We start from the raw sequence: 20,781 nt of genomic DNA, 5'->3' as shown, positions 1-20,781 counted from the left end.
CACATGGATGGGTGCACTGAAAACACAGCATTGAAGACCACAAGTGTTATTGGGCATTTAACTGTGAATTGCACATTACTTTCACTTATTCTGTGGTAACGTAATTTTTTTGCTTTTGCTATTAAGAGAGACTACCTGCTTGCTAGGGCTGGGCGATATGACTTCACATCAATATCACGATTATTTCAAACTTTTGATTGATTATAAAACAAAACAGTCAAAATATCAGATCTACAAGCTCAAAGCACAGCACACAACTGTACAATGAAGAATAATGCATGCAAGAGATTAATCAGACTAATCAATGTAGTCAATTATAGACAACTATTACAAATGTTTTCATATTAATTCATTGATATACGTATAAGAAAACAAACATTAAGAAAAAAACGTTGATTATTCACTTATAGGTTGGTTATCGGTTCTTAAATATCAGTTTTCGATACATTTTTCGGTTAATTGCCCAGCCCTACTGCTTGCTGCAACATAACAATACTCGTAGCTGTCCTGCCGTAACACATGGTTAGTAGGCGTAGCCGCGTAGCATAGGCCCTTACCTTTCATAAATCATCTCTGCCAGGTGGAAACCTCGGTTAATTTGCAGGATTTCAAATTCAAAAGTAACATATTATCCACATGCTCGAAATGAGCTTGTGGATCTGCTACTTTTGATACTTGTGTGTGACGCTGTATGATCAAGTTCATTTAAAAGGAGGAAAAAAAGAAAGAAAAGAAAGAAAAACACACTGTACAACATACACTAAAGGTTAGAATATAGAGGTTTCTGCCCAGATAGTGACAAAATGTGATTTGAGCCTGTTGGTTTTGGTAGGACGGTGTTCCTGCTACTGAAGGAAGGCCAACGTGTTCTCATCTACAAATCACAAACTTTCTCACTCATCAGTGTAATGATATGTATGTATGTATGTATGTATGTATGTATGACATGTAAGTATGTATGTAAGTATGTGTGACATGTAAGTATGTACGTATGTAAGAGGCAGGATTTACCCCAGCTTCGGCCAGAGATCGAGGCACCTTAAAGGGTGATTTATACTTGGTTGCAGCGTCAGTGTCGCACAACCAAGTATAACTCTGGCTTATTAAGGAGAAGTCACTTTTGTCATTTTGTTTTTAACTTTGGTCGTGCACAATAGTGTAGTGTACACAGTGTTGTATGTAACAAAACAAAGAAAAAAGGAAAAGAAAAAAAGTTTGGTAATAATTGCACTTTTCTTTTTTGTTAAACTTAGAGGGTATTCATGAGAAAATTCTTAAGAGATGCAAATGTTATGGATAATGTAAATTAAATACTGATGTCTGAAGCTGAAGGCCTGTCCACTGAATCGTTACACACACACACACACACACACACACACACACACACAGCTTTTTTTTATTACAGCTCTCCTCAAAGTGGGGTCCGCGAACCCCCAGGGGTGCTTGAGGGGGTTCCGGACAGGCCAGGGGGTGTCCAGCTTAATGGCTGATAGAACCAAATGGATAAAGGTTCTATAAGGATCCATTTGGTTACAAACATTTGTATACTGTCAGAGCTAAATTAGCACAGATGATTTTATAGTGTAGATTGGGGTCGGAGAGATGAAAAACTAAGTAACTAACTAAACTAAGTCCATGGCGTAATGCATATCTAACTGGGCATCCTTGAAATGAAAAAAAGATTGAGACACTCACACAATTTCGCTGCCAAAAGGAATCTCTCAGCTGTTCCTTTGTGATTCGCTGCCGACCGTCAACTCCATACAGTACACGTAGTCGTTGCGACACCCCACCACAAGGGAACGCCCCCACGCCACAGGGGAAGAGAACAGCTCTCCGGGAAGAGTTAGCGAGGCCGTCAGGGTTCCCTTCTCTGCGTCCAGGAGCCACACGGTCCCGTCCGTGGAGGCCAGGGCCACCAGCCAGCTGGCGGCAGCAGCGTCCAGCATACAGGGACTGGAGTAGACCTTTGCCGAGGTGTGGAAGCTCCAGACCAGGGAGCCGTCGCTGCAGTCCAGGCAGTACACGCTGCCATCGTGGGATCCACACAGCACCCTGCGCTGGTCTGGCGTGAAGCACGGCGATGAGAAGACGGGTCCTCTGGTCAGAAATTGCCAAACCTGCAGAAAACGTGGATTAAAGTAAAATAAAATATCCTAAACAAAATAAAATACCAAATAAAATGTATTATAATAAATATTCCTGCTGTTCTATGTATATTGCCAAATGGGTGAAGAAATCACGTACTAAGGCTTTAACCTTTGTTTTTAATATCCGAGACCATTAGCTTTTCATGGTAAATGCTCCTAATTGCTCCTATTGCTAGTTTTAAAAAAAGGAAAAAGAATGAATTGCCCATCTACAATGTGACACATTGAGAGAAGGGTACTTATACAAAAAGGACAAAATGCTTCAAGAAGAGAAAAAGCAATATTTGTGAACCATTTTGAAACCATTTTGCTATTTTTATGTATTATGAAGTAGAGAATTAATAGATGTTCACAACTTGCGACATGGTCCGTCGTGGTCTAAAACTATACTTTATCGGCAATATGTATTTCCCACCATGGAGTAACCTCCGTCAGTGTCACCAGACTATTCACCTCGGAGGTGGGCACGTCGGCCAGCGGAGTGGGGAGACAGGGCTCGCGGGAGCGCACGGCCTATATAAGAATAACAGCGTCCATCTCACCGGTGTGCCTGTACTCGTGAAGCAGCAGATGTTGCCGTCCACAGAGCCCACCACGACGAGACCACCAGACGACACGTTGGGAGAGGAGAAGAAGGGTATTTCTCTGCTGTGTGTCCACAGCACTTCTCCACTGTCCTACAGCAGGTCACGCAAACGCACATGCGAACACACACACACACACACACACACACACACACACACACACACACACACACACACACACACACACACACACACACACACACACACGGTTAAAATACACTAGCACCTCTCCACTGTCCTACATCAGGCAGCACACACACACAACCAGGGTTAAAATACTACCATGTTAATTTGCTGATCTGAGGGCAGCTTTAGAATGCTTTTTTTTTTTGTGCAACTGAATGGCTGGAAAATGGAAATTGAGTAAGTACACATAGCGCATGCATAAACTTTCCTTAATGATTATATCTGGTTTCAGTATTTATTTATGATGTATTTTCTCTATTATTAAGGCTATTGTAGCGGTCAATTTGTATTTGGGGGTTGGGAGGGGGGTGGGTTGCGAGACATGGCCAAAGCATTTCCGGGGGTCCCCAGCCTAAAACGCTGAGAACCCCTGGTCTAGACTACAATACATTTATACTACAGTATGTGGTCGAGTAGGACACCTACAGGTTGAGAAGAGGTATTGCATGAAGCTCATAGCATAAAATATAGCATAAAATGTTGCTCTTGTGCAGGAGACCTGGGTTCCAATGATATGACTATTATGGATTGCAGAATTACCTTGAAATGAAATTATACTTATTCCTTAGATTTGTATAAAAAATCTAAATACCTGGACACTTGAGTGGGCCAGCACGTTTTATCTATGTTACGACGTATGATGTTTCAACTTGCTTCTATTAGTCAAACGGAGTCAAATTGGTTTGGGTAGTCTCTTTTGAATTTCCCATTTATCTTTCTTTATTTTTGTCACACTGTTGAGCATGGAGCCCTTCAACCTATTCCTACAACTGGCCAAAGCGCATTGGACTTCTGTTTGTGGATATATATTTTAACGAATGGATAATGTGGACTCACTGCATTGAGACAGTTGAGGTGTCCTCCCAGTGACGCCACGTACACTCGTCTATGGGAGGAGTGGAGGCACGGAGAGGAGAACACAGCCCCGCCCCCACAGTGACGCCGCCACACACACTGACCAACCTGCAGATAGATCAGTCATTCTCAAATAAAATAAAAGGGCTGACATGCATCATTAGGTCATGGAAATGCTGTGGATCTCAAAAGTATAAAAACACTGGCAGTGAAGCAGGTAACACATTAAGCGCCGACATCACCCATTTCAATATATGTTCATACAATTGGTCCTCACTAATGCTGAATGATAATATGGCACCATTTTTTTAAGATTGGTTGAAAATGGATAAAGTGGTCCTTTAACCACTTTAATAAATGAATACCTACATAAAATAAAATACATACCGGTATCTGAATCTGTGTATCTTTCAAGAGGAACAAACTGAAACTCTACTCATGTTGCCATTGTTTTTGTTCACATAAGCTTAAATACCAAGTCATATATGATGACATCACACAACGGAAATAGCAGATGTACAAGCTCACGAGTCACAATGCGTTCACATGTGTAACGTATATCGTCTATTTTGGGGCGTGTGACACTGTCCTTCGACAGAGCATACAGTACATTAGGCATTAGTCTGTCTCTCGTGCATATCTGTCACTGAAGTACATATCAAACAGTGACACTACATCCTTATCCTTCGTCACCTGTGGGTTCAGGGCGTAGACGTGTCCATCATGTGAGCCCACCATCACCAGGCCTGTGAGGGGGTCCACGGCAGGACAACACTTCACGGCGTCCCCCGTCTCAAACACCCAGCGCGTCTCCCCGGACGCCACGCACAGGAAGTACACACAGCCGTCGTAGGAACCTGAGAGCGCCATGACAGCATTGCACATTATTATACATGACTTACCGTCACTTACAATAGTGAGTCCTGTTTTTTACTTGAACCTCAAGTAGTGCTGTTTTTATATTAACTTTTATTGTTACTTTTGCAATTTTGTTCATTGCATATTTTGGTCATTTTCACGCATTGAAGTTTAATATACTAAACATATTTGTTTATATTTATTTAATTGTTTCCTTGTGATATGTTCTCAAATAGAAACTTTCATTATTTAAAAAGTTATAAAGTTTTTCAAATTGATTCAAGGTTTTAGTTTTTTTTTTTTTTTACTTGATAACTGTAAATCGCTCTGGATTAAGAGTCTGCTAAACGCCTAAATTAGCCCTTCATTAAGTCCCTCCCCAACTCATCCTTGTCCAATAGGCACGTTAGCAGTGAAGAAAGCTTGACCTGCATAGCAACCGTTGCTAAACTATTTGGATTGGCATTGGACAGTCGCTTACTGGGGTGGGATTTAGTGAAGGGCTAATTGTAAATTGTAATCGGCGGTCTCTGTCTCTCCAAAATCAGGATGAGCATTGGACCCATAACTCTGGCATCAGCCAGACTCTAGTATAGAAGTGATAGAGATAGACAAACCCTGTGTATTTAACAGGCAGGTTCATCATGTTGTGACACTGACCTACCACCACCAGTCTTCCACAGCGAGTCACAGCGGCGGAGGACTCGATTCTGTCCCCCAAGACTCGCTCCCAGAGGATCTCCCCGGTTGCCAGGTCCAGAGCCTGCATCCTGTGGGAGTGAGAGCCGATGAACACTGTGGCACGCTCTAGGCTCTGACCTGCCTCTTCTCTCTGCACCAAGATGACTGGTGAGGCGTCCACACACCTGCCCGTGTCCGAACGCCAGCTCACACTCAGGCCAACAACACCAGTCTCTGTCAGTCAGGGAACAGCATGGTTAGAGTTCACAGGTTCTCAAACATTTCTATTTTAAGGACCCCCCCCCTTTACAATGACAGTGTGTGTGTGTGTGTGTGTGTGTGTGTGTGTGTGTGTGTGTGTGTGTGTGTGTGTGTGCGCGTGTGCGTGTGAGAGACAAGTTCAGAAACCTTCAGTTCAGGAACCTGCTAATGACATCATCGTGAGGCAGGTTTGGTTATTTCAAAAAGGATTTCAAAATATTTTTTGGTTTTTTTCATACCAACTTTCCAGGAAGAGAAAGGCAGTAGGTCATTGGTAGGCAGGTTTCTGAACTGGCCATAGCCTACCAAAGAGACATAGTGAGTAGAGAGAAATTGTGCCATCTAATAATTGATTAGGACATTAATAAGGACTTGTTGAAGGTTGATAATGAGTGGATATAATGTATAATAACCTTGGTGAAGAGTGTCATTAGCACTGTGCTGTCTGGGTCCTACTGTGAGGGAATGACTGTCATCTGTGTTCACACTGGAGTCTTTACCACTGATTTGTGCCACTATATTTGACTGAGAGTTCACAGCTGCCTCTGTAACGCTGATGTTCATTTCAGACACCTCGCCTGCCCGCCTTATAACTTTAACAGAACAGATGTCGGCTCGGTGCATCTGCTCTGCAGCTGCAGGGTTGTGGGTTGACCCGCCCTTTTTGCGCTCTCTCTTGGCCAGTGTCACGGAGAGAGGAGCTGCCAGACGCTTCTTTGCCCCGGGCGTGGAGGACGCGACGCCGCTCTCGTACGGGAGCGCCAGGGTTCCTTCTGCAACGTGGCGAACCGTGTCGGCAAACGATCCGTCCAGGATGACCTCCAACAGTCCCGCCAACGTCACTCCTGTGGCGGTCGTGATGTCGTCACACAGGCGCAGCGCCTTGAGGGAGTCTCCTCCGCTGAAAAGGAAATTGCGATCCTCCTCAATGTGTTTGTCTTCACTGACACCTAGAGCATCCTGCCAAATATAAACACACAGTAGAAGAATGCAGACAGTATATTAACTAGGGATGCACCGAAAGGGAAATTCTTGGCCGAAACCGAATATGATTAATATTATATATCTTTTTTCCTACCATTGCTGTCATGGCCGTACCTTAAAGCTACCCGATTTATGGCAAAAGAAATGATTATGGTAAAACTTAACTTGTGATATATATTCTGCCCGTTCGGACCGAAACCGAATAGGCCGAAAATGCTTTTTTAGCTATTTTCTGCGTCCGAATATTAGGTGCATCACTAATATTAACCACATACAGTATACCTTAGTGTCCGTATTCTGGGCATGTGATAATAGGCCAAGATGTAATTAGCTGAATATTTTGCAAAAATAGCTTATGTATCAGCTCACAATGCATTGCGACACGTTCTTGTAGATCAGTTATTATGTTTGATACAGTATATATACTGTAGGACAGGGGTAATCAATATTGTTTTCCAAAGGGCTGTAATGGCCTTGATAAAGTAAGAAAATGGCCACACATTGGACCACTGAATTGAAGATTGAAACACATACTGTAATCATAAAAAAACAATTGCAAAACATTGCATGGATGCACCTAGGACGTATCCTTAGTGATGTATCCCACGGTTATTTGGGTTTCGGGTCTCTCGAACATCGTACTCCTCACTCAGGTGACCCATCAAGTCCCGACTTATGTCCCAGTAGCTACCCTCGATCAGTTCCATTAGGGAAAGACCAGGGCCACACAATCCGCCGCTCCGGAACTACTCTGCCGGGACTGGGAGGTAGATCAATCTGGCACATGGAACGACTAGGCTCTGTGGGTTGACTCCTGTCCAGGCCCCTCCTACTTCTCACCAGGTCCACTCCTGCTCTCAACAGGTCCCGAACCTGTGCGTTGCACCAGACTCCCAGCAGCAGGCAATTCATTCAGGATTGGTGGATTCTTGAGCCGCAAAGGTTCTGCAGGCTCCACCTGGACAACGGTGGTGCTGCAGGCTCCGTTTGCGGCTTGAATGGCCCTCCTAAAGGCCTCACCGTGGCTTTGTTGGGCTTCCTCCTGACGGAAGACACCAGCTGGGGCGCCAACCCATACTGCTCCCAGGCGCCGTCTACATTCCGACTGTCTACATTCACCACCAGACTATACTCACATTGCTGAATTATGTTTAAACTGAATTCGGTAGACATGCCAGATTGCTTTATACCCCTCCACTTCCAATCACCCTGTCAGGTTTTATTTCTCATTAATGACTGGCTCCCCTTCAATTATCCATTGCTTAATTAGCCAACTCCTAATTTATATCTTGCCAAGTATCTGATATACTTCATTTCCTAGGTCACTGATGAAACACATTACATTATTCCGCTATAAAGATTGTTTCACAATTGAATATTTACCATTTGAGTGCATACCTGAAGTCAATAGAATTAAGTATTCAAATGGTAAATTCATATTTAATATTAATTTCCATTAATTGGAATTAAGTTAAATTAACTTGCCTCAAAACACATTAACATAATGCTGCCTTTCATCATTTAGATTCTTGGGGGGTTGTTTTCCTTTGAGGACAAGGCGAGACGGAATGAGATGGTCTGCCCCTCAGGCCACATGCTGCTGCCCATGTGTGATATAGAGTTTAAATGGTTAATGTCGATTATAAACAGTCTGTACCTGCCACAGGAACTGAAGTGTCTGCCTTAGTTTGACTAAATCCCAAAGTGTAGCATCGGATTTCAAACGTTCCCTCTGCAGTTCGTATATCTTCATGAGTGCAGCCATGTCTACCTTACCTGCAGAAGAAGAATGTTTGTGTAAACAACAGGGCTACTGGACATAACTCCCAAATTAAAATGTGTCTCCAGTGTCACGAGATAATTAACTGAACGTAATTGAAAGGGACCGACTGCTGCCTGATGCTCATCGGTATGGGTACAACAATGAATCAAACAAATTGATTTAATAAATAATATATATATTATTTATCTCTCTCAAACAAATCAATTAACCACATGAGCGTTATTTTATACTTTGTCGTACAAAGTGACGTTTAGAAATAGTGAAAATAACTGATCTACAAGCTCACAGGTGGTTAGGGTTTGGGGAGGGTGTCTGACTCATGGTGTGTCTGACTGTTCTTATGTCTAACTAAACACATGGACCCGGGGCGAATCTGTTTCATGTTGTAGTTTTCCCAACCACTGCTGTGGTCACCTTATCGCCAAAAAACTGCAGTATGAATAGGCCTTAAGAAGATAACAGACAGTTTTGGCCCTACGCACCGTGAGAAGACAGTGGCAGCGCTGGGACAAGCACCAGTGTGTCTGGAACGCTGGGACCAGGGAGGAGCAGAGAGAGCTGCTGAAGGATGACCTTCTGCAGGCTTCTGTCTGAAGTGATGAAGTGATGAAGATGAAGATCTGTGGAGGAGGGCGGATCCCCCTGGTGTTCAGAGGAGGCCGGGGATCCGTGGCGGTGGGATGGTGGAGGAGGGGATGCTGCCCCTCCTCGGGCCCCGGGCGTCAACGGCACCACAAAGGCCACCAGCCCAGAGCCTTGGTGTTGTAGACCCACAGCACACATCTCCACCTGAGGGAGACCGTTTAAGACCTGGACAAATAATAAGGATGTTGGAGTGACACAGATCATATCGCTGTTCATCAAAAAAATAGGAATTAAAAAAATTCCAAAAAGGTAGCACATCCAAAAATGAAATAAACAGCGGACAAAGTACTCACATTTCACAAAATGTCTACTGGATTTGGGTTTGGCACTCCACTGAAAACCATTGCTGATGTGCAACCTCTTTTTCTCATTTAGTTATCATATCGCTGCCTGTTGTCAGGCAGAAATCATTCAAATTTTTGTGTGTTTCTTTTTCTTTTTAATGAATGCCTTACTTGATCATATCAGTGTCACACAAAAGCATCAAAAACACAACAGATCCACAAGCTCGAAACAAAACTTTACCTCGTAAGAACAACTTGTATTTGTAATAACAAATATAATAGTCTCACTTGCTGTAAGTTGTCCAAGTTGACCCGTTGTCCGTGGCGTTTGACCAGTCTGTCTCTTCGTCCAAGGTAGTACATGTGTTTGTCCCTGACCTCCACCCAGTCTCCAGTGGCGCGCATTGTCCCAGGGACAGCTGTCACCTCACTGTCCAGGAGACACACTCTGTCCTGTCCTCCTGCATGAAGGTCATTGACAACTGTGTCATTTATGGCAGTGATTCTCAAACCTTTTCAAGTAAGGACCCACAAATTAATATATAATTGGCCGAGGACACCCATCTGAAAAGGGACAATTTGTGTCAGGGACTCCAAGAAGAGTTTTTTTGTTAAAATAATTATCAAAATAATTTTCCAAACATTTTCGATGTTTTTCAAAAATAGCCGGCAACATATAAATGTATTTAAGTGATTAAAATGATTGTAAAGCTATGTAAAAGGGACACTTCACCCTTTTTGCAAAAGAATAAATGTGAATGACGTATAGAAGATTTAGAACACTTTCCTGGGGGTCTTTATGTGTGTAATATGCGGTTCAAACATTGGCCAAATTGTCAAACAACATAAAAAATGTATCTACAAGATCTATAGATCGGCTTTTTTACGATATTTATCTGTGGAACCAAGTCAAACGAGACAAATGCCTCAACTCCTACAATTCCAAGATCATGTCAGAGTGGGGATGGTCCCCAGTTGAAATATGATTATTTTGGGTTGTCATGGTTGAGAACCAAAGATCTTTCCCACCTATGAGCACCTGTCCTTCTCCCTCGGTGACAATGCAGCCACGGTCATCTCTTACTTCCACACTGGTGCCCATCAGAGGGGTTCCTAATGGCATGGACCACTCTGCTCTGGGAAATTTAAACATGAGTCGTTTGTATTTCTTTCTAGCAAAGTTAACAAGTGTAAGGTTTGTTTTACAAACACAGGATATGATGGTATTACCCAAAATAAAGTGCCATGGACTCTGCATGGCAGGGGCATTCTCCTCCTTGAGCCAAGCTTGCGCCTGACCATATACAAGTCTGTGTCTGTGTTCAACATGATTAATCTTGCGTAGCCAGACAAATATTCCACAATCTCCGAATGCTACATATAGAGTCTGGATCTGGAACTACAGCTCCCGAAATCCGAGTAAGGAAGCTGCCATTTCCATTCACGAAAATATCTTTAAAATATCTTTAGAGCAAAAAAAAATGAGTTGTATCTTTAACCACAACAACCCTAGTAGAGAGAGAGAGCACACTCACTGGCTGTTGGACTGCAGCAGCAGACTCTCTGGGACTCGGTAGCAACAGGCCCAACAGGAAACCTCTGTGATGCCGTAGATGTTGTAAATGCAGGTTTGGTTGCCCTCCTGTCTCCAGCTCCTGAGCAGGGCCGGAGAGGGGCAGGCCTCGCCACCCAGCGCCAACACACGCACAGAGGAGCCAGTGCACAACACCTGCTCCCGCAGAACGTGCCGACCAAACCGGCCCAGCAGAGTAGGAGTCACCTTTTGGAGAGCAGGAAGGAAGAATGATTTCTCTGCAGGGCCTGGGTGAAATAACACGACAATCAATTACAAATGATTGTGACCCCCCCACATGGTAACTGTGTCATTTCTCAACCGCTTGGCGGTTCCTGGGCGTGTTCCTGGGGGTCACGGATGTTCCGGGGACCCCCACATAGTACACTACAATACAGTACAGAGTACAGTAACTATAACAATAAATGTATAGTTGTGATTTTTTTTACATATAGATTGTACTGTGTATTTACCTGTAGGACAGTTGGCCTGTGATTGTTAAACAGTATTTGAGCAAGTCTCTGGGGCATTTTCCTGATGACAGTGGGGACAATGAGGAGGCAAGCCCCCGATGACAAAGCAAGAAAAATCTCCACCACGGACGGGTCAAAGGTCAACGGAGAGGCCAAGAAAACCACATCCTCTACAGTCATCTTGAACAAGGATCTGAACACAGAAGAAAACAGTCATTAGAGGGGGGGGGGGGGTCATTGAACATGCGAACATACAATAGCCTATTTTAGGCTTTTTTAAGGCTATTGTACACAAGGCAGATATGACAAATACTGAAATATAAAAATAAAATAAACGACTTTCAAAGACTGACACCAATAATAAAATAACTAGTCTACTATGGCCATAACTTCATTATTTCATACTTTCAACAATGTTTAACTAATCAGCTCAAACAAGCTCACAATTGTGTGTCAGTGCAACATACAGTTAGCTTGTAGATCTGCCATTTCCGCTATTTTTTAACATAAAAAAATAGCTGATCTATAAACCATAATAGGAACACAAGGCTGAAAGATGGAGATTGTTGTACTTCTTCTGTTTTGTATGTGTTAACATTACTTTAATAGACACTCAGGTGTGGTTAGAATATTGAAATATGTCTTCCCTTCACAATCCATCTCTGTCAACCCATAGGACTTGTCTGACACTGAGCGTTACTTACATTATTTTTGCTCTAGTTGTTATCTCTCTAAAGCACCTAACTTTATGTGAACACCAGAATAATAGCTTGGAACGAACCTGAGATGTAGTATGTTGGGTACTATACACTTGTGTGGCACCCTCACAGTCTTTGGAAGCCCTGTTGTTCCAGAGGTGTGGAGCACATATGCCAAGTCCTCTTGTCCAGTGGCCATACCATCAGCATGATGCCTGCTTTGGCCTTTAGTTTGCGGTGTTGCGTTGTGGTCCGCAACGGAAGCTGCTGCCAGCAGCTGGACACGTACGAGGGTCAGGTTGTAGCTGGACAACTTCACACAAACCTCCATATCCATTAGTTCGGAGAAGACCGTCTGGAATCGCTTGGTGAGGAAAGTAGAAACATAAAATTAAACAGATTAGGACGGTGCAATATATATCAGTATTATATTGATATTTTGAAATATGCACTGGGATTTTGTATATTGTTATTAATTGTGAATATCATCATAATGGGCGAACATTCCGTGAAAATAAGCAAAACTATTTGGAAAGAAATGCAGATAAAAAATCATCACAGTGTGATGCATTGCTACTATCTCACATTTGTAAGCTTGTTGGCTAAGAATTTGGTGTACAGGGAAAAAGGAGGAGACAAAGTCTAGGATGCCAGTCAACTGAGGTATAGGGTTTCACTGGTTAGCTGGGGACTTATGTTTAGAATTCTTTGTGATGTGTTCCATAAGAATTATATATAGAATCATCACTTTTGAGGGGTATGTGTGTACACACAAACATTGTCCTTAACACAAACTTAAATGCCATTCATTGACAATGAATGGACAGTTTTGAGTGTTTGTGTAACCACAAGGAGGAAGCAAACTCCGATTGGCCGGAATGAGATGATGAATGATGATAAGAGTGCCCTCACTTCACATGGGTGTGATTTATTATTGTCATGTTAAATAAAGTAGCCAACCTCCAACAGATCACTTTGCAGAGCACAGTATTGTAATCCACACTGGGTCATAACACGGGCTGACAGAAGTACTGGGCCATCTGGGTCAAATGGTACGTACGCAGCAGGCAGCTGAAGGATTCTGTCAAAGGAAATCATGTTAGTTGGTCCACTATAGGCCTGTGTTCTTTTAGATTCACTTTTATGTCATTACCCTGAGCCTTCATACATTACTCAACAAGTCAATATGCATCTGAACGTAGGGCAATTAACCAGAAATAACAGTAAAAGTTAAAACCGATATTTAACTGAACAATCTAGGTTAATCTAATAGAAATTTGAATCTTTTCTTTATTATTATTTCTTTTTTTTATAAAATAGAATAAATCGAAGACATAAATATATTTTTTTAATCGTGAAAATGTGGCACAAATCTTTGAATATATATTCTTTCAGAAGACTTTTTTTTATTTTATTTCGACGTCAGGCTTAAATGGGTTAAATCTCATTCTTTACAACTTCACATACAGTATATCCTTGCTGTCGGGTAGAAACCTCCTATCTTCGAATTAGAATATTGTGTTTTTTCGTAAATGAATGCCCTAATTGATCATAACTACTAACAGCGTCACACAAAAGCATAAAAATTATCAGAACGCTGTGTTTTGAGCTTGTCGAGCTGTTACTTTTGATGCTTTTGAATTTGAATCCTGAAAAGTCTTGAACATACTTATGAGGTTCCCAGTTCCCACCAGTCAGAGACCAGATATCATGATATGTAAACTCACCCCAGAATCCAGACTGGCAGATATAAATCGGTATAACAGTATAATCCAATCACTCCTCCATTTCCAGCACAGTGTTGCAGCAGAATATATGACAATGTGTTCCCGAGCTCTACGACCTCTCTGTAAGACAGAGACACAGAGCTTCCAGAGCCACTGTCAAATGTCACAGCCGCTCTGGTGCCGCCGTGCAGTGAGACAGCTCTGACCACCAGGTCCTGTAGGTTCTTCACATCCATCTCCTGGCGGTGCCCCCATGCAGTGCCCAGTGTTCACAGCTCTGACTGGATCCTGTAATCCTAGTAAACAGCCAGGGAGTAAAGCAAAAACAAACATCCCCACTGAAATTCTTTGACAGGTCCAAGTCCCAATCGGTGATTTGTGAAATGACACGAAAGGAGTCCCCCACACTAGCGGACGTAACACTGATTCCTAAACAAGTCATTGCAGATTGATGCTTTTAACATTTGCTTGTATTATATATCCCAGATCTTTAGGGTTTTATGGAAAATGCTTCTGAACATGAATTTAAATGTGCATTTTTAACAGATTAGAACATAACATATTGCTAGTTTGAACATTTCTAATACTCTTTACTCTAACCTAATGATGTCGTGGCGACAGTTCCATGTGTAAATTCTTCACATCCATCTGCATTAGCTGCAAGATACTATATGCACTGAAGCACTGAGAAAACTGAAGCACAGTAAAAGACTCGCTCACCGTATAAACAAAGAAGTAAAACTCCTTAGACTTGAGACTTAGAAAAATTAATTTTCTTTCATTTTATCTCATTTATCTCATTTAATCTCACCATGAGCACAGAGCACCATGAGCACAGCATCTTAAAATAAAATAAATTTTATTAAGTCTCAAGTCTAAGGAGTTTTACTTCTTTGTTTATACGGTGAGCGAGTCTTTTCCTGTCAAAGATACTATATGCAGGCATCGCTAGCTCTACTTGGTAATGCGGTGCCAGCATGCAGTGTACCTGTGACAGCTTTGTAGCCTCTTCATGCATCTTCTGGTGGTGCCTAGCCCTGAAACATGACTGTCATGATGAAATACGAGCGTCATGAACCATGGCTAGGTGGTGCCATGCCACCATGCATTGTAACAAGGTGTTGCATATGTATTTGGATTCAGAACTAGTCAGGCCAGTGATTTAAACAGTAACAGAACAGTATCCATTACTGCCCAAACATTTAGACTCTCGTAGAGTCTAAATGTTTGGGCTAACATTGATAGACTACACAAAGATCCTGTAGGAGTGTAGGTTATTTACATGTGGTCTTCTGGAGTCTCCATGCAGTTGTTTGACAGCAAGTCTGACCACAAGATCCTGCTGGTTCTTCACAATCCATCTCTGGACTGGATGTCGGACGCTGACCGTTACTTACTTCCGCATTATTTTTGCTCTAGTTGTTATCTCTCTAAAGCACCTAACTTTATGTGAACACCAAAATAATTGTGAGCTGTTCAATGAACATAAATTCATGATTATTTATTTTTACGACGACGGAAGCCTGGTGTGTCCTGTCTGGAAGTCAAGAAATAGAAGATCTACAAGCTCACAACGCGTCACGCTGCGACGGGCTGTGAGCTTGTAAATCCGCTATTTTCAGAGCGCTCAACCAATCAGGGCACGGATTCCTCTCAACCAACCATAGCACAGCACTGCCAGTTTGGACGTCGCAGAAACATGACGCAAACCACGACGAAAGCCTTACGTCACCACCTCCTGGTCTAATCAGGTTTCTCGATTTTCAGAGTTTCAACTTTTTCAAATGTACAGTACACTGCAGCGCCTGTCAGAGCGTCTGTTTAAAACGATACTATTGTTATATTAATTAATAATACTATATCAAACTCAAACTGTTATATTTTAAACATGGACGGCAACCTGGACTACAAGTTTAGGTTAAATATGAATAACTACGTGTGTGATATGGATAGAATCACGAGGAAGGTATTTATGAGTGGAGTAATAGCTCCGTTAGTACGACATTATATTAAAAATGTCACGAGAATTTTGCATTTCATGTATTTTCACAGTATTCATGCAATGAAACTTTAGTCACATTGAGAACCTGTCCATTTGACTTCACAGTATGCAGGACTGAGTGATGATGTGAATTTGGACCTGCGAAAGACGTCCAGTGACCAAATGTGAAATGTAGATGCTTTTATTTAAACAGAGACTTAGATTCTATTACATGGCTCTGCTTTTAAAAAGGGACTAAAGACCCTCCTTTTTAGCAAGGCATTTGCCTAGTTGGACTTTTATTTTAATCTTTTAGCGGTTTAGGTGATCACATAATGTTTTCATTGTTTTTATTCTTATTTTTATTTTATATTTTTCTGCTTGTAGCATTTTGAGATTTGTTTCAAATGTAAAGTGCGTTATAAATAAAATGTATTATTATTATATGATTTAATGCGCACAAACTGCATGTGTTGTGTAGTCATATGTTGGAATATACTTATTATATACTAATTTGGTAAATTTTGGCTAATCAAAAAGGATTTATTCAAGGCCAAATTTACACACAGTCACACACACACACACACACACACACACACACACACACACACACACACACACTCTTCTTTTTTTTATTGCTGTGAGAACACAGGTTGGGATTGATTTGTACCGACATGTACATTACTCAGTGGTTGTTTACTTGTCTGTTCCTACTATTCTCTGTTTTGTATTTCATGTTCTGCCCTGTCCTTGGAGGATGAAGTGCTCTGTCGCCACATACACAAGTGCCAGTTGAAGATGTCACTGTTGGAACCAAATGTAAGGTTTGAGTAGTAGCGGTAGTCGTGTGATTGATGTAAACTGCCCAATTTTCAACAACTTTTGACAGACAGTGACAGTGTGTATGTATGAGTGGAGTGACCCCCCTTCACTAGTCATCTCATTGATTGATTGATTGATTGAAATATGTATTAACAGTTTGTAGAATTACAGTACATTTCAAGCACAAACTCAATACAAAGACTGTTAACTGTGAGTGGACGACCCAATTAAGCATTACACTTGTTTACAACAGGGTCCACATTGTTCAATTCATCAAAACATTTAGAGACATACAAATAGACACTTCTTGCCTAACAGATTTATGTATTATCATTAGAGCTGGCATCACTGGTCATTTAATCAATTATAAAAAATAAATTGATTTAAAAACAGATTGAGTTGCAGCTAAAATAGATGCTCACAATGCATCGTGATGCGACATGGTGAGATTGTAGATTGCCCATTTCCTCTCTTCTTGCATGACACCATTGTGCGACTGCCGACTTAAGTATAAAATTGGGCTTATGTGGTTAATCGGACTCATCAATGTCGTCAATATAGAAAATGTATTAACGCAACCCATTATGAGTTTGTAGTTGTACATCTGCTATTTTCTCCTGAATGGGGACGCTAGGGTTCATCTGATTAAACGTCACCAGCCTATCACCACACACACTTGCTACAGATCTTAAAGACTGCCATGCAAAATGTGATACTGGTCGTCTATATACTGATTTCTACTTTGTCTCTAATTCCTCAGACCTCAATAGATTCTGGAGAACAGTCACTGAGAGGTAGATGTCAACTTTTACACCTTACATTTGTGTTTATGTTGTCATTTAATGCCATCACATGTGTTTCTTCTCATTTCAGCACAGGACACAAATGACACTCAGGTAACTTGCAAAAATATAAAATGAAAGTGGTATAAAAATTGTGATGTTTATTTGCTAGAAATAGCACTAAACAAAGTGCATAAAATGCAGTGAACACCAAATATGGCTTGGAATTAAGTTACTAAGTAATGCCATGCATTGCTTTTCAAACTAGTCGCTCTTTTAGCCTCATTTAACTTCCTGAATGTACCAGATTTTGTCACTCCTAAAAGTGTATTTTCTTTAAATGTTTTTTTGTGTGGCTTTTGCCTATATTTGTTATGGAGAGACAGACAGTAGGCTGACAAGAAATGGGGGAGAGAGATGGGGGGTAATGCAGTAAGGGCCGTCGGGATCGGGAGTGGAACTCGCAGCACACTGCCAGACTGGATTACCAGCCAAGGTGTCTGGACTGCTGAGCCACGGCCCAGGCCTAAATTGTATTATTTTTTTACCACTATTACTTTCAGCAGTGGGACAACACTTTGCAGGAGTGTGAGGCTGATGAGACTGATCATCTTGGCAGTAATCATTCTGTGCAGGAAGAGGGTAAGACATTTACCAACCTATCAGTTTAGTTTTTCTTTCCCTCAATGGCACATTGCACTCGTGGATAAGTTTTGTTAGGTCAGATGTACAAAGAAATATACAAAGAAATTACTGACATAATAATGACAACTTTATACTCTTAAAATAAATCATTAGTAGTGGAAATAGACGATCAACAAGCTCATAACGTGTTGCTAAGCTGCGATGGCAGCTTTGTTGTGAGCTTGCAGATCTGCCATTTCCACAATTTGTTGAATTTTACATTGTTACATTTTTCAACATGGATTATATCAAAATAAAATTGGCTATTATTTCATTACTTATTTTGTTCTATGTATCTCTCACAGTATCTGGAATTAACAATACCCAGCTGAGTCAGAGCTTCTTGGATTTGACTCAGGGAAACCAGCCTGAGGACAAGGATGAGGAACTTGAGAATACACTGAGTAGTCACGGCACCTCTTTAGTGGAACTTTACCCCAGGATGATCGATCAACTGTCCAAGGCCGTACATAGTCAGCAGGTCTTTGAGGCAGCTGACTCTGTACTGAGGAAGTATCGGAGACATAGATTTCTGCCTAATGCAAGCCACCTCAACCACACCCTCAATGTCTCAGTGAGAGCACGAGACCTCACAAACCCAAAGAAGAACAAAGGAAAGGTCGTTCGTAAGAGATCCCCCAACCGTTCATTGCTCATGAACTTAACACCAGGGAAAACAACTGAAGCGGTGAAGCAGTCGCATTTGCACGACGTTACCAACCAGCAGGATCAACAAACTGAAATTGTGTGTCGTACAAAAAAGGCAGACCCTGTGGAATCTAAGTACAGGCCTGACGTTCTTATTGAACCTTCTTTTGTCACTAAGATTTTAAAGAGGCAACAACATCTTGAACCAACGGAGAGCCGACATCAGAGGGATCAGCCTACTGGCCGTTCTCGCCATCTCACGATTGATGGATTCAGGAGCCAGTCCCCAAGGTCAGGGAGAGAAGACATCCGTCCTCTGCTGACAAGCAATACTGCACATGAAAAGGAATCATTCACAGTCACAGATAGCTCTGCTGCTTGCTCCTCCCCAGTCCGACGGAGTCCTTTCAAAACTTGGCTGAGGAATTTGGAAAGTCAAAGTGGAATGTCCCATCATGCCCTCTCCCCAAGCCCCAAGTCAGACACAGCAGGAAGTCATTGCAGACACCTGGGGGAATCCAGGTCTAGGTCTGCATCTCCACTTTCTTCCCCACAGAAGTCCATCATGTCACCAGGGAAGCATCACTACTACAGTCCTTCACAATCAAAGGTCAACTCATGCCAGTCACCCTCCAGAATCCCCCTGTTGCACACTGCACAAAGGCAAAGCCATTACAGACACCCAGCGTTGACCAGGTCTGAATCGCCACACTCTTCTCTACAGAAGTTGACCAGGTCACCAAGGAAGCCAGAGATCTACTTGCGTCAGTCCACCACAGGGACTGGCCGTTCTGTTGACATCTCCACCTGCCACAACAGCAGCAGCATCCAATACTCTACCAAGGAGATTGACATGGAGTTTCAGAGAGTCTACCACAGATTAGTCTGCCTGGGAAAACCTGTATCCTTTTATGTTCCTCCTTGCAGTGTGTGCACAAGGCACATGGATGCCAACAGAGCTATGGCAGCTCTTGCCTTGTCCCCTCACCGATCCCTTCTCAGGAAGCGCCACAGGGAACTGGACTCTGAAAGCCCCCGCTCTAACAAACGCTTCAGAGACGCGATGCGACGTAAACTCCCCCGGTTCTCTCCGACACCTGAGAGAAAACCTAAAACCCTCAAGCAGCAGGCGACTTCTTTACTCAACTGGACCAGATGCATCTACTGATTATCCCACGTATAGGCACAGCAAGGCTACCATGGCTCACTGTTGGCTCAGGGACCCGGGCCACAGTTGCATCCATGTCAGGAGTGATGGGTGACTGGGTGATGGTCTGCTTCAACATAATTCTTCAGCCTGGGTACGTCGTCTTCTGGAAAAAGATTGATACAAACATAGCATGATTGTAAAGCTTGGTGATTTATAGCTAGAAATGTTTTTTGTTTAGAGGAAGAAGAATGCTGTTGGAAAAGGTTTGTTTGTATGCACACTTTTATCCAGAGCAATTTAAAACATTGTGTATCGCCTAATTACAGGTTCTTGATATGACAAAATGGCTTGTCTCCTTTTTCCCGTCTTCACCATTACTTCAAATTTTACCGTACTTATGTATCCTGGTATGACTTCTCTCTCTTGATAAATTGGTATCCCGAGTCCCAACCTGAAAATGTACTTTTTTTACTAAAGAGCTGGAAAGATGGGGCGACCCCTGTTACTGAACAATCACTATATAGCAATTATTACTATCTGAATGTTATTAAAAATAAATAAATGGGAGCTATAATTTAAACACTCACAGACAAATAAATTAAGAATATCACTTACGCAACCTTTAAATAATTAAGGGTCTTATGTTAAAGAATAATAGAAGTCTGCAAACTAACATTCCAAGAAGCTCCCAATCAAGGCTTATTGTAGATTAACGTTTTGACACATTAAGCCTTGACTGGGAGCTTCTTAATTAAACTTAGTGGAGTTGTGGAGTGCAGACTTCTATTCTTTATTTTATTCTTTGTCCTGCACCCTGCCGTTTAGCTCCATGTGCCAGTTTTATTGTTCTGTACTTAATGGCATGTTGCCTGTATTTTGTTAAACAATTAAAGCTTCATTCAGCTATGTGTATGTTGCCTGTGTTTATTACCTGTATAATGGTCTCTTTTCCAGGCTTTCAAAGGAATATAT

The 20,781-nt window shown here is 42.0% G+C and overlaps 2 protein-coding genes across 3 annotated transcripts; one reads left to right on the top strand and one right to left on the bottom strand.

Annotated features, from left to right (window-relative positions):
- Nucleotides 1–30: 30 nt before the first annotated feature.
- aasdh (aminoadipate-semialdehyde dehydrogenase) lies at nucleotides 31–15,124 on the bottom strand. 2 transcript variants are annotated; one of them, XM_080771112.1, is made up of 16 exons: nucleotides 15,025–15,124; nucleotides 13,743–14,038; nucleotides 12,976–13,096; nucleotides 12,099–12,379; nucleotides 11,318–11,510; nucleotides 10,807–11,051; nucleotides 10,301–10,407; nucleotides 9,560–9,732; nucleotides 8,825–9,152; nucleotides 8,217–8,335; nucleotides 5,989–6,535; nucleotides 5,294–5,548; nucleotides 4,469–4,632; nucleotides 3,758–3,883; nucleotides 2,693–2,827; nucleotides 31–2,120 (listed from the first exon to the last, which is right to left on the bottom strand). In XM_080771112.1, exons 2-16 carry the CDS (start codon nucleotides 13,976–13,978, stop codon nucleotides 1,722–1,724), a joined length of 3,429 nt encoding a protein of 1,142 aa, XP_080627238.1. In that variant the 5' UTR covers nucleotides 13,979–14,038; nucleotides 15,025–15,124; the 3' UTR covers nucleotides 31–1,721. The 2 variants fall into 2 exon arrangements, with proteins under 2 accessions (XP_080627238.1, XP_080627239.1); XM_080771113.1 differs by having other exon boundaries at nucleotides 1,963–2,120; nucleotides 2,693–2,822; nucleotides 3,754–3,883.
- Nucleotides 15,125–17,318: 2,194 nt separating this feature from the next.
- LOC308319875 (uncharacterized protein) lies at nucleotides 17,319–20,086 on the top strand. The gene is made up of 3 exons (XM_080770102.1): nucleotides 17,319–17,441; nucleotides 17,891–17,969; nucleotides 18,317–20,086. The coding sequence occupies exons 1-3, from the start codon at nucleotides 17,388–17,390 to the stop codon at nucleotides 19,825–19,827; spliced, it is 1,644 nt and encodes a 547-aa protein (XP_080626228.1). The 5' UTR covers nucleotides 17,319–17,387; the 3' UTR covers nucleotides 19,828–20,086.
- Nucleotides 20,087–20,781: the final 695 nt, after the last annotated feature.

This window comes from Protomyctophum bolini (genome assembly GCF_963924005.1).
Source record: "Protomyctophum bolini genome assembly, chromosome: 8".
Classification (NCBI taxonomy): domain Eukaryota; kingdom Metazoa; phylum Chordata; class Actinopteri; order Myctophiformes; family Myctophidae; genus Protomyctophum; species Protomyctophum bolini.
Note: the sequence above shows the minus strand (reverse complement) of the source record. Positions and strands in the feature narration are given on the sequence as shown.

Coding starts and splice junctions, on each gene's coding strand:
- LOC308319875 (XM_080770102.1), top strand. CDS start 17,388: ATGCCATCACATGTGTTTCTTCTCATTTCAGCACAGGACACAAATGAC. Junction 17,442..17,890: donor AGGACACAAATGACACTCAG/GTAACTTGCAAA, acceptor TATTACTTTCAG/CAGTGGGACAACACTTTGCA. Junction 17,970..18,316: donor TCATTCTGTGCAGGAAGAGG/GTAAGACATTTA, acceptor TATCTCTCACAG/TATCTGGAATTAACAATACC.
- aasdh (XM_080771112.1), bottom strand. CDS start 13,978: ATGGATGTGAAGAACCTACAGGACCTGGTGGTCAGAGCTGTCTCACTG. Junction 13,097..13,742: donor CTGCCAGTCTGGATTCTGGG/GTGAGTTTACAT, acceptor TTCCTTTGACAG/AATCCTTCAGCTGCCTGCTG. Junction 6,536..8,216: donor CACTTCAGTTCCTGTGGCAG/GTACAGACTGTT, acceptor TATATTTGGCAG/GATGCTCTAGGTGTCAGTGA.